This window comes from Micrasema longulum, unplaced genomic scaffold, assembly GCF_059751315.1.
Source record: "Micrasema longulum isolate JH-2025_06_02 unplaced genomic scaffold, ASM5975131v1 h1tg001178l, whole genome shotgun sequence".
Lineage (NCBI taxonomy): Eukaryota > Metazoa > Arthropoda > Insecta > Trichoptera > Brachycentridae > Micrasema > Micrasema longulum.
This window is the reverse complement of record NW_028278365.1, coordinates 46,916-59,888: the sequence shown is the minus strand read 5'-3', so window position 1 is coordinate 59,888 and position 12,973 is coordinate 46,916. Positions and strand designations below refer to the sequence as shown.

The following is a 12,973-nucleotide window of genomic DNA, read 5'->3' as shown; positions in this document are numbered from 1 at the left end:
ATGAATCTCACCCGCATAAATAAAGGTTTCAGCTCTTTAACTCACAAACATCAACAGATGAAAGAATTGAAAGAATATTGATGTTCAAAATCCCAATGTTCAAAAACCCAATTATTCAATATGGATTAAGAATATGGGGACTAAGTTTTAAATCTTATACAGATAGAGTCTTGAACTTACAGGTACAAATTTTAAAAATTATCGTACCTGTAAAAATAAAGAAGAGGGCAAATGGCAACAATAAAATTTAATTTGATTTCGTTAACGTTTTGCCAATTAACAAACAGTGTCAGTATAAGATAGTGACAGATCATTTCCTCGATTGCAATTTTAAATCCAAAATAAACCACTAGATCATGACCCGACAAGTATCGGCACAGCAGCTGATGGTACCACGACAGAAAACTACTATGGTGACAGAACAATGGGTAGTGTAGTACCAAAACTGTACAAACAAAAGGTAATATAGAAGTCCAGGCATCTACAGGGCTTATAACCTGTCAATGGCTGGTTTAAGTGATATGGTTTAAGGAATATAGATGTTCAAATATAGGCAGAATGGTGAATGTTACACGGGGTGTAAAGTGGCCACTTAAACCAGCCATTGACAGGTCATAAGCCCTGTAGATGCCTGGACTTCTATATTACCTTCTCTTAAATGTTCTTCATCTCTGTTGTAATATGTTAATATTTTTTCTTCTATTCTGTTTTTAAAAGCATTTGAAATGAATGTACATACCCGTTTTCAATTAAATTTAAGATCTGCTAGTGATTTCGAAGTTAATTGATTATTAGGTTGGCGTTACTAGTTTGAAAAGCAGTAAATGGCCAGTAACTTCTATTTTATTTAATTGAGTAGAATCTATTGGCATATTAACACTGAAAAAGAAAAACGTTTACTTCATTACTAAATAAAAAGGGCGTTTCTAGCTAGAAACGTCTTTTCATTGCAGTATAACATATCTTCTAGAATTTTTTTACTAAAAAGAATATGAAAATGTTACTTTTTAAATAAGTAACGTAAAATTAATTAAATTTAATACAAATATTCTGTTAGGGCAAACCATAGTACATACTGTCGCATAATAGTATACTTAATTTTTGTAGTATTTTTTACACAACGAATTTTTCAATCTCCGAGTTACAAAATATTTTTTTCCTCCGTTTTTTTGTTTTATGTAGAAACGTTCTTCTTTTTTATGACGGCAGTATACTACATATTATAAACGTTTCTAATTTAATAATAAATAAATAAGCGTTTTTGGAATGATTGCGTTAGTTTACTTGATTAAATGACGTCAAATGATTGTGAATTCAGTGACTGTCAATTTCGCTACAAAGCGTTAATAGTCCGATGACGTATGACAAAAGTGTAGCTTAATGATCGCCCGTCAGCCAATCATATTTTATTATTTCTTAAATATTTGTACAATCTTATTTATTCTTAAAGTTAGTTACAAAACCAAACTATTTTGAAGTCTCTATGGTACCTACACGAATGGAAACCGTAAATAGGCCATCTTATGACTAACATTTAGTGTAAAATAATTTATTATGTCTTCTTAATTTACTTAAAAAACATATAATTTATATTACAACATATATGAAAAACATTTGTCTTGGCATCTACAGGACATACGAGTATGTCATTGGCTGGTTTAAGTGGGCCACTTTACTCACTGTGTAACATTCACTATTCTGTCCATATGTGAACATCTGTATTCCTTCAATTCTTTCATCTGTTGATGTAACATTCTTCATCTTTGTTGCAATGTGTTAATATCAACAGCTTCCCAGGGAGTTAAATTCAGTCCTAGTCTACAGAAATTCGGACATATTCGGGTTGTTATAAAAACATACTTATTGATTTAACGTTGGGTGTAATTTATTCATTAAATTAAGTAATTTAATTAAGTAATTTATTCGTTTTGTATAATTGTAAATATTACATTTGTTTATTTATTCAGCATTTTTTCATTTTTATTAATTCATGGAATCTTATTGTTTTATTTGTTAATTTATTAGCCTTTTTCTATAAAATTTATTAATGCCATTTTTGTGCAATTTATTGATATCTTAAACGTGTTTGGAATTTTTAAAATTAAATACTTATTACTAAATAAAGTTTTTAAAAAAGTCCACCCAAAAATCATGTGATAAATTATATAAAAGAATCTAATTTTGTAATTCAAAAAACATGTTTTATTTATCTTATATCAAAATGGATGATGCGTCTTATATTATTTTTAGTAGTCAATTATTGTTAATTAACGAATTGTGTGATGTTCTCCAGTTGAAAGATTTAAAGGTTAATCACCGAATCAAAGAATTTTCTAACTTATCGCCTTCTGGTTTTAATCCTCTGGTAAGTTAAACATACGAGTATATCTACAAAGTAAAATTTAGTTTTCCGTATGAGAAAAGGAATACCAATACATTTTTTTTCTAAACATATTCAATAATATTACAGGTACCGACTGAGATGCTTTAAATTTTCATCGAACCCATGGAGCTAATAAATCAAGTATTTTTGTCTTGCACAGATGGAAAGCGTAAAGTTAGATGGGTACTATCTTTAAAACTAAACTGGAGTGGACTTAATGGATGAATAGACTTAATAGACTCGGTAGATTATTAATCGCTTTTTTAATTTCAAAAATTTCCTAGTTGTTTAATTTTAATATTTTATTTTACAGTGAAAAGCTTTTAATCCAATATCTTAATTGAAATTATGATTATTTTCTATCAGATGGTTCACGAGTTCAGATTTTTTTTTATTATTTAGGCACCTTGATTGTTCATGTACTCTAATATTAAAATTTATTTTAGTTTTTTCTAAGTAGATTGAATCGCAATCATTATAATTTAATTAATACATGCCAGATTTATTATATTTAACTTTGCCTTTGTCTTTTTTTTACAATGTTCTTATATCATTGGTTGTGTAGAATGCAGGTTTGATATTTGATGGTAGGAAATTAGATAATTGTTTATGATCATTTATAAAAAGAATCATCTTCCATTGTTAAGGTGGGTTAGCTTTATTTATTGTGGGAGTAAAATATATTTATTTATTTGTAAGTTTGCATTTTTGTTTTTGATTGGATATGTTCAAAAATACGTTTTTTATTTATTTTATTACAATGAATAACCAGAAAAATAGTGCTTGAAATACAAATTTTATACATTTTTTTTAGTTAGATTTTTTTTCTGTCAAACCTCAGGTCTTACCTGATGTGTACGGCTTAATTCATATTAAACTTATGTGAAAAGGCGAATTAATTATAATTAAAAATATATGTATATTTAATTTGGCATTTACAGTTTTGAGGAAATGCTGTATTAGCCAGAAACAAAAAATACAATACGAAACAACACATACAGGTTAAGACAATCAAGAGGGAGCAAAAAATTGTTTGGAAAATAAAAGAAATTAATAAAAACAAAAATATTAAAAATACATATAACATAGTGTTAGATCTTAAATAAACCAGAAATCACAATAATATATACAAAGTATCAAGAAAACACCCTAAAGCCTGATAATACAAAACAAATGTTTGCCCACAATATTTAAAATGTAAAAAAAATGCATGTTCAGGGGAAAAAGTCAGTAAAATCTCATTCACACTATTATAAATATTTTTGCTATTTCCATCATCATCATTTCCATTGTGTTTTACTTATAACCACTGTGTTTTTACTAGATTTAAGTATTATATGTTTTGTAAATTGAAGATCATGTTTCAAAACAGCAAATGTATTTTTTTTCCATATTGATTTTACTTGCAACGATTTATTCCAAAAAAGTATAATATATCCCTCAAAATAACGAATTGTCTTATTTTAATTCCTTACTTTGCATTTGCTGACGTTTTTTTTTCACAATCTAAAAGTGAATTAGAGATTACATACAGACATTATGTTTTCTTTTTTTTTTTTAAGAAAAAACGTTTTTCAAATAAGAACTGCTTAAGTTTTTAAAGAAATATTTTATTTTATTTTATTTATGTACAGTAAATTCTGCAAAGCTTGCATTAAAAGCAACAAATGGAGAACATTTTAATTAATGTTTATTTAATATTTACGTATACAATATATATAAATTAACGATATAGCACATACCTAAACTTGCAACAGAGAGAGAACATATTATTGAGAGGGAATGTGGAAGTCTAGGCAGGGCCTACGACCTGTCATTGGCTGACTTAAGTGACCGTAACTTCACCATTCTGCCTATATTTGAACATCCACCTTTCTTCAAGTCGTCTACCTGTCGACTTTTGTAAAATAAAAGAGCACCAGCTAATGACAGGTCATCAGCCCTGTAAATGCCTAGACTTCCATATTCCCTTCTCAAAAATGTTTTTCTCTCTGTTGCAAGTTTAGATATGAATAACTCTCAACGGAGGAAATCCAGCCAGTCTGCAAGCATTTGGACATAAATCAAAACACTCATAATTTAAAGCGTTATCCTAAACATTTTTCTGAAAAAAAAATCATTTACATTTCAGGTTTTTGAAACAAGATCTTCATTCAAATATACCCATATAATCCGAAAAAGGCCCCTTTCATACGATCGTAAAAATCCACACGGCGCGGTACGATAAAATTTCATAAAGTGGATTGATTTCGATTGTATTGTAACCATCGTTCAATTTTTTTTTATGGCAGGTAACGCACTAACTAGTACACAATGAAGCCGACCAATCTCCACTCGATTGCCTTTCGCAGATTTTTTGATAGCAAAGCTGAGGAATGAGGAAAATTTATAATAAAAATCAATCCATCGTAATTTGACCATATCTTGTGTATTTGGACTACATTTATGAAATGGGCAATAATCATACGAGACCTAATATTTATTTATTTGTTTACTTAAGCAGTTTACGAAAACAAATAGAAAAACAGTCTGTAACTTATTCGCTATTTAAATATAGACCTAAACGAACTACCTACACCCAAGCAAAAACTTACAGAAAGTACATATACAATTAAATCCATAATCATAAAGTATATCGACGGTCGAAAGAAAAAAGCTCCTAAAGAACATGTGGCAAATTACACAGAAGGGCCAATGAGAGTTGTTTTTTTTTAACATTAAAATAATCTCAAATTTCAAAATTTTATTAAAATTACGTGTCGAAATCACGCTACAAAAATAGGTAGATGTGAGATTATTTTACCAGTAAAGAAAACTTTAATAACATATTACAACAGAGATGAAGAACATTTTAAAGAAGATAATATAGAAGTCTAGGCATCTACAGGGCTTATGACCTGTCATTGTCTGGTTTAAGTGTCCACTTTACACACTGTGTAATATTCACCATTCTGCCCATATTTAAACGTCTATATTCCTTCAATTCTTTCATAAGTTGATGTTTTTAAAGTTAAATAGGTGAAACCTTTATTTATGCGGGTGAATTCATCTAATTGAAATATATCACCTACATACTAGGCAACGCCTGAAATTCTTATTTTTCTATTTTTATACTTCTTCATGGATCAGGTGGATTTATCAACAATATTTTGAGTTTGTCCAAATTATAAAAGGACAGAATTGAAGGAATATGCGTGTAAAGTGGCCACTTAAACCAGCCAATGACAGGTCATAAGCCCTGTAGATGCCTAGACTTCGATATTATCTTCTCCAAAGTATTATTATTTATCTCTGTTATAATATGTTATTATAAACAGCTCCCTGGGGAGTTAATTCCAGTCCTTGTCTACAAAAATTTGGACCAACTTAAAATATTGTCAAGAAAACTTCAATTATTGTCTCTTCAGTAAAGCTCGTACATGTTGCTTAGGAACTCTTTAATTTCCACCTTCAATACATATTTTAAAATTGTACGATGAGTTATCTGAAGAATTAAAAAAAATAAGAAGCCGTAAAATATTTTGAATCAATTTGAAAAAAATCGAAGCCGTAAAATATTTTAAATCAATTTGAAAAAATTCGTTTAATCTTGTTAAATTTCAATATCAAATGCAATGTTATTATTTACGTTTACATTAGTTTACATTATGTTATGAACTAACTTAATAAAACATACATAAATCAATAAATCTCTTTTTAGATATATGTCTAAATCGAGTAACTTAGATTGCCCACAACTGCTTGAGAAAATTAAAATTCTTATCCCTTAACGTACAACTCGGCTGCAACAATTGTTTCATGTTGGTATATATATATATATTTTTTTATTTAAATTATTATTTGAGAAGGTAAACATTAACAGAAAAATATAAAAGGAAAAATAATAAAACCCAGTAAACCAAGCACAAACAGTAATAAAAATACTCGTTTTCCATGAATCCTGTTATTTTTAATCGATAAATATTCTGGAAGACTGATCTGGAGTTACTCCGTGTGGATCCGCTGCCGAATGATTTTTTAAGACCGAGTAAAAAAAAACTTTTTATTTCCATGAATTTCTGACGTTTTAATTATTTTACTAATATTATTTTTTACCTGCGGAATAGTACGGAGTGGCTTTACACGGGAATGTTTTTTTTTTGCATTGTACGAGTATTTAATTATATATCGAATGTTGTAATTGGCCTATAATTTTGGTTTATTTATAAATATTGTGTTCTTTTGTTATAGCTGTTGCTTTCTTTTAATAAATAAATAAATAAATTAAAAAATCCTTCCTTTTATTAATTTTAAATGAATGTATCTACAAAAGTATCTAATCTCATTTAATTCAATAGTTTGTTGAAAAATTTGTTGAAAATTCCCAATTGAATCTAATTACAATGGGATATAAATTATATGCTTTATGTTCGTGATTAATCTACACGATAAAAATTATGAGAATTGCATAATTCAATTTAAAGCAGCAGGTTGATAATATAATGATAAGACTCGTAGCTATAATATTTTATTTTTTTAAAATAAAAACGAAGTCTAAATGCATCCTTTGAGAAAATATTTATTTATTGTATGAACGGCGTAAGCCAATCACAGCAGTCATATAAAGAAACATATGTACAAGACACTGAACAAAAAGAACGAAAAACGATGTTGCAAAGACAAAAATAATGGAATACAATGTATTCATAAACACGTTCAACATATAAGACTTCGAGCTAACCCGTGCCAATCCATCTTCATCCCACACTGCGTTCTTGGCGATGAGATCTATGAAAAGCCGGAAGATCGATACCAAAGAATCTCAAGTTGTGTGGCGGATTGACTAATCTACGCATTCTAGACATTGGGGCTTAAAAACAAAAGTTGCCCATAGAAGATTTGATAAAAAAAATTGATTTTGACTTCTGGTGGTACGGTTAGGAAAATGAAAAGAAATTGATTGCAACAGAGATGGGACATCACTTACAGCATTAAGTGTGATATGACTGATATCATCATCATCATACTATCCGTACCCGAGGGTGCATGGGGCACTGTATCGGTACATCAAATGCAGCGTATCTCAATTATCTGTAACGTGAAGGCAATACAATATGTCCTACGCTTCAGGTTGGCACCTGAAGCCCGGGGAAAATGAACTGTTGTAAACATCTAGGCGAAGGCGCGAGCCACTACACTACGATACGCATTTATCTCCACTCGATTTTCATTTTCATGATTTTGCGCATAGCGCAACTGAAAAATACCAATTGGCTCTTACAATCCTTTTCTCGGGGACCTTCGACCAGCCAATCATATGTCAGCAAGTAAATATATTTGCATCTTCAAACAAACAAACCATCTCGCCGTTCTCTGTAAGGGTGAGCTCTTTGCTCTCAATATCCTCTTTGGATAGAGTGCCATATGACTCTGTGTTTGCATACATATCTCGCTTCCTCTACATTCATACATCTTCCCATATACGCGCGCCGATTATTCATACTTTTGACATGTCTTTCTCGGTCTTCCTCTATTTCGGCGTCCATCAACATTCGCATCGTAAATATTTTTAGCCGTTCTTTCGCTGTCCAATCGCTCTGCATTTCCAAACCAAGTCACAGCTCCTTTCTCGAATTTGTCGATAATGCTTATCTCGGCCTTACATAATGTTAGAATCTCGACATTTGTGCATCTATCGTACATAGTTTCACCAGACATTCGCCTTAGAGATCGCATTTCGACAGCATTCAGCCTACTTTCATCTCTGTTTTTCTGATTCCATACTTAGCTCCCATCCATGAGGGTTCACACCTGGACTCCATTGTGAACTGTTTTTTTTTTTTTTTTGCCTCCTGTGACAATTTTTTTTGGTCAAGATTGATTTTAGTGCACCGTTCATTCTGTTCCTGGCACCACCTTTCTTTCAATATATTTCTAAGTCATTCCATTCCTAGTAAACTTATTTCCCAGTTACACAAATTCCTCTACATATTTCAGTATAATTTCATTCACAGTGATGTCACATTTAGTTTTATTTTCATTTCTTTCAAGAACCACTGCATTCGATTTATCGACATTCATCAGCAAATCGCTTCCCTAGCATACATCATATACCTTTGTAACCAAGAATTGCAGATCCTTTTGTTGCATCTTAATCTATATATTCTTTTCACAAAGAGCTTTGTCAAAATTGACAAAAATAATTATTTCTAATGGTGAACCAATGCAGATACATATACCATATGCACCGTCGGATGCGTACAGGGGTATGATGATGATCAGTATAGATAGCATTCGTATACAGGATTAGAGTTTAATAAATAAATTATAATTAAATGATAGTTTGTATTGTTTAGCTATAAGTTTACATTTTTTAGGACTTATTAATAAGATAAAGTTTTATGACACAGTTTAAACCAAAATCCATTAAAACTATAGTTTACAGTTTGCCATGTAATTTTTTATGCATTTCAAAAAATTGTAGGTACTGTGTAGTTGTGCGTGCTTATTCACCCGATTTTCATGTGTTTTAATATTTACATAAAAATACGATTTTTCATTTTACTTTTTTCGTATTATTACTCTTTTTCAAGTAAACTGTTTGCCTCCTACATATTTTTTTTTAATTTCTAGTGTTAGAGAAATATTTTTTAAATTATTTTTCGATAAACTATATTGTGTACTATAAATTGTTTGTTTAATAACAGTGATCAAAGATAAAAAGGAAATCATAAAATTGAAATGTATCAAATACAAAAACGCTACATTGCACTAACTTTAAGAAAACATAATATAATATTAAATTTAATACTTATAAATACTTATTATAAATACTTATTATCTCCTTAAGTACGACGAGCATCTTAGAGAGTTTTTAATATAAATATTATAGTAAATAAAGTCCATAAATTTTGGTTACGTAATTTGTTATTCAATGTATTTTTTAAGATGCAGTAATGAAATACAAGTAATATATTTTAAGATATGATTTCTCTGGTATTTTTTTACGTGAAGACTTCAATTTGGAATCTACCTTCGTCTGTTCAATTACGTGTTCCGATGATTTACGTGGTCCGTCGACGGAAAATATGAGGACATCGCACCCATGGAAGCCTAAGGGCATACCTTCATTGTCATTCGTATTAAGACGTTAAGCACTCTCATTGGTTGCGAATTAAATAACGTAAACTTCGGACCAATGGAGGAGCTGAATCATTCTTAACAGATAAATACGTACAGTGCTTAATTGGAAATCTGCCCTGTAACCAGAATATGCAGTCAGATGTCCGCGTACTGTCCACCTCGCGTAGATGATCAGAAAATGCTCACATTCTTTCGAGCGGTAATTGCCTGTCACCTCAATGAGACATGATCATTCGATGCGTAAGTATATAGCGATCACTTTTCAACGAAGGACGACATGCTGGAAAAAACATAGTGAAAATCCAGCTCGAACCGTTTTAGTGTCTCTTTTATATTTCGTTTACACATTACGACGGCGTTGGACGAAACTCGGCGATGCCATGTCGGCTACGGAGATGCAGAAAGCAATAAATCACAAAGCAAAGGAATCGTGATGCTAATGATCTTGATCTATATTAGACATCCGCTCATGAAAATCATCTGGACCAGCCGGTACAAGACCATTTGCGCTGATTGAGTCGGATAAAGGAGGCACGTATGAGCCCCACTTAGAGGAGAGGAAACAGGATTGCCACATACCGAGACGCGGCGGTGGCCGACAACCCTGATACTCCCTCGCGGTACCTGCTACAATACATACGGCGGGGCGCAGGCCATACCTTCCGTGGGGTTCGCGAAGTCCATCCTGGAGCGCTGGGGCACAGATTCACTCGGCGCTATTGACGCAGCGCGCAACTCTAAGCGGACATACTACCGAGCACGGCGAAACGAGAATGACTGTCTGTCAATTGTTATTGGGACTGTATGGAAGTATGCGCTACCACCGCGAGGATCAGCTCTCCCCGCGCTCCCGCCGCCGCCCACCGCCGGCACTTTGGATGATTATCGTTAGGGACAACTGGATCGGATTTTTTATTAGGACATACGCTAATTCGACTCGCTGCGTACCTAGCCGACTTGTGCTTCTTAACCCGATAACCGACGAGAGACGCCCGCATCTTCAAAAGTCAATACTTCTGTTCTCCTGCAATCGTTGCTGTTTACTATCGAACTGGCGATAATACTGATCGTTCGCTCTAAATGTGCTCTAATTTAAAGTTGTTCTTCTAATTTGTTCGAGAATTTAAATCACCCGCAGGTATGCAATACGATAAGTTTATGAAGTCATGTTAATTCGATATAATATGATTAAACAGATCGTTTATAAAAAGGCACACGAGAACCTCAACAATAACAAATTATAAAAGTTTTCACATTCAAACCCATAAGTTCAAAGTAAAAACAAAGTTGCGTATTTTGCGGACGATAAGACGCATCGGACTATAAGATGCACCCAAAATTTAAACATCAAATTTAAAATTTTAAAAATGTTTTGGACGGTAAGCCCTACGGATTTTTTCAATTTGAATTTGATGGAAGTTAAATTCCAGAGTAAAAAAGTGCGTTTTATGGTCCATAAATACAATATTTATTGTTATAGATAGATGTCTTGGGTCTCGGGTTCAAATCCCACTCTACCACAACTCGGTTTCCATTTTTCCAGCACAAGTTATTTACGACTTTTAGGAAATGGTCATAAAATTTAAATATTTGAGTGAATAATAAGAACTCTAGTATTTCACTTGAAAAAAAAAACATAATTTTTATATAGGATAAGATACTGTTTCCTTCAGTTGTTCCTAGTATTCTCAAGTGTCTAATACCATATTATTAGATTTTAAATTTGTTAACGTAAACATCTAGTGCTTTTAAGTATGCTGTTTTTCCATTCCACTTCTTTTCTTTCCTAGCAAAATGTGCGTTTTGTTAATTATATTTTTGCTTCTATGCGAGTCCCGTAATTGGTATTGTTATTTGTTGTTATTCTGTATGTAATGTTTATTAATATGACTGTGTTGGTGTCATAAAATTTAAAAAATACTTTTAAAAAGATTTACATTTAAGCGAGTGATTATTTAGCAATACCGCAAAAAGTTTCGAGCAATAATTTTATAATTTGATCAATTAGCAAAAACGAAGAACCCCATAAAGAACATTTTTATTGTAATGCCGTTAGCAGGAAGACATTTTAATTTGTGAAGTAAGATTTTTTAAAGTTGATTCTCAGTTTTAAGCGGTATTTCATTGGAGACTTTTCAGGTTGTGAATGGGGAACTTCAGTCTTCAATTGGATACAAAAAATGTTTACTTGCGCGCTGTAAAAATCAGAGCATTAAATTGTAAGGAAAAGTTCCTTGAAAATATACGAATAAAATATTTAAAAAATACTTTGAACGACGCCACTAGTTCATATGAATCTACCAATGACAAGAGAGTTGTGGAAGATTTCCGACTTACTTACCGTTAACGGACCAATCGGCAGAACTGGCCGAGAAGAAGCGGAATAGAACTTGAAATGCCACATGCGGATTAATTTCAGAAATACAAAACTTTAAAAAATCATAGCGCTGATAATACGATACATAAAAAATAAAAAATAAAATGGTTGGCTTTGTTAAACAGTCTATCAACAATTTAAAAAGCTTCCTAATGAACTTCCTCATTACCATATATGAGTATCTAGTTCAATTATTGATCGTGTCTACGTGTAGCATTTATAAAGAATTTTTATCTGTTAATATTTCATACTTTAGACTATATTATGATAGCACTGACCCCCATTCTTCAGAATAGTCTCAAAATTTAATCCTATTTATCCCTAATGTATATATTTTTTCATTTTTTCAAACTTTTTGAACATAGTTTTAATTGATCGTTGGCGGGCTTATTGGCAAATGAAAATTTCTTCCCACCAACAAATTAAATCAAAGTTACAAAACATATTTAATAGAAAATAAAAACAAAAAATAAAGATATACAAAAACAGAAATAACTGTTCACTAATACTCGATGGGAAAGGGGAATAAAGAAGAAAGAAAGAAAGATTAAGGAGAGAAAGGAGATGTTTTTTCGGGCATGATTTAAACAGTGATACTGTAGTAACATATTTGATAGTGGATCGGAGATGACTCCACAGTCGAGCCGCATGGACACTATATGAGTTTGAGAAGAAAGAGAAATTGTGGATGGGAATTGAGAGGGGACTTTGAGAATTAGAATGAAGAGGTAAACCATAAATTGACAAGCGTTGAAATTTTTCACGGAGGTATATAGGAGCGTTAAGATCATGAAATACAGTAAACAGAAGAGAGGAGGAGTGATAGTCTCTCCGCTGCCTAATTTTCAGCCATTTTAGTTGCCTACGATAATCAGAAATGTGGTCATATTACCTAAGTCGAAAAATATACCTTACGCATGTATTCTAAAGTCGTTCAAGTTTACTGAATTGCTCACAGCTCAAATAAGTTATGGAAACATCAGCGTAATTTACTGGGAATGGTTCTGATGATGCTTGTACGAGTGAGCATTTAGTATTAATGGGTATGAATTTTTGCAAACTTCCAAGTAAGTGTCGACTGAAAAATATTT

At 31.7% G+C, this 12,973-nt stretch overlaps 1 protein-coding gene across 2 annotated transcripts in view; it reads right to left on the bottom strand.

Annotated features, from left to right (window-relative positions):
- The window catches only part of zyd (sodium/potassium/calcium exchanger zydeco), an 83,523-nt gene extending 73,212 nt beyond the window's left edge, over positions 1-10,311 (bottom strand). The window contains exon 1 of one of the 2 annotated variants that reach the window (XM_088234016.1): positions 10,165-10,311. In XM_088234016.1, the coding sequence (XP_088090142.1) occupies positions 10,165-10,189 (25 nt within the window). In that variant the 5' untranslated portion in view covers positions 10,190-10,311. The remainder of the gene's footprint in view (positions 1-10,164) is intronic. The other variant, XM_088234017.1, reaches the window with a different exon arrangement.
- Positions 10,312-12,973: the final 2,662 nt, after the last annotated feature.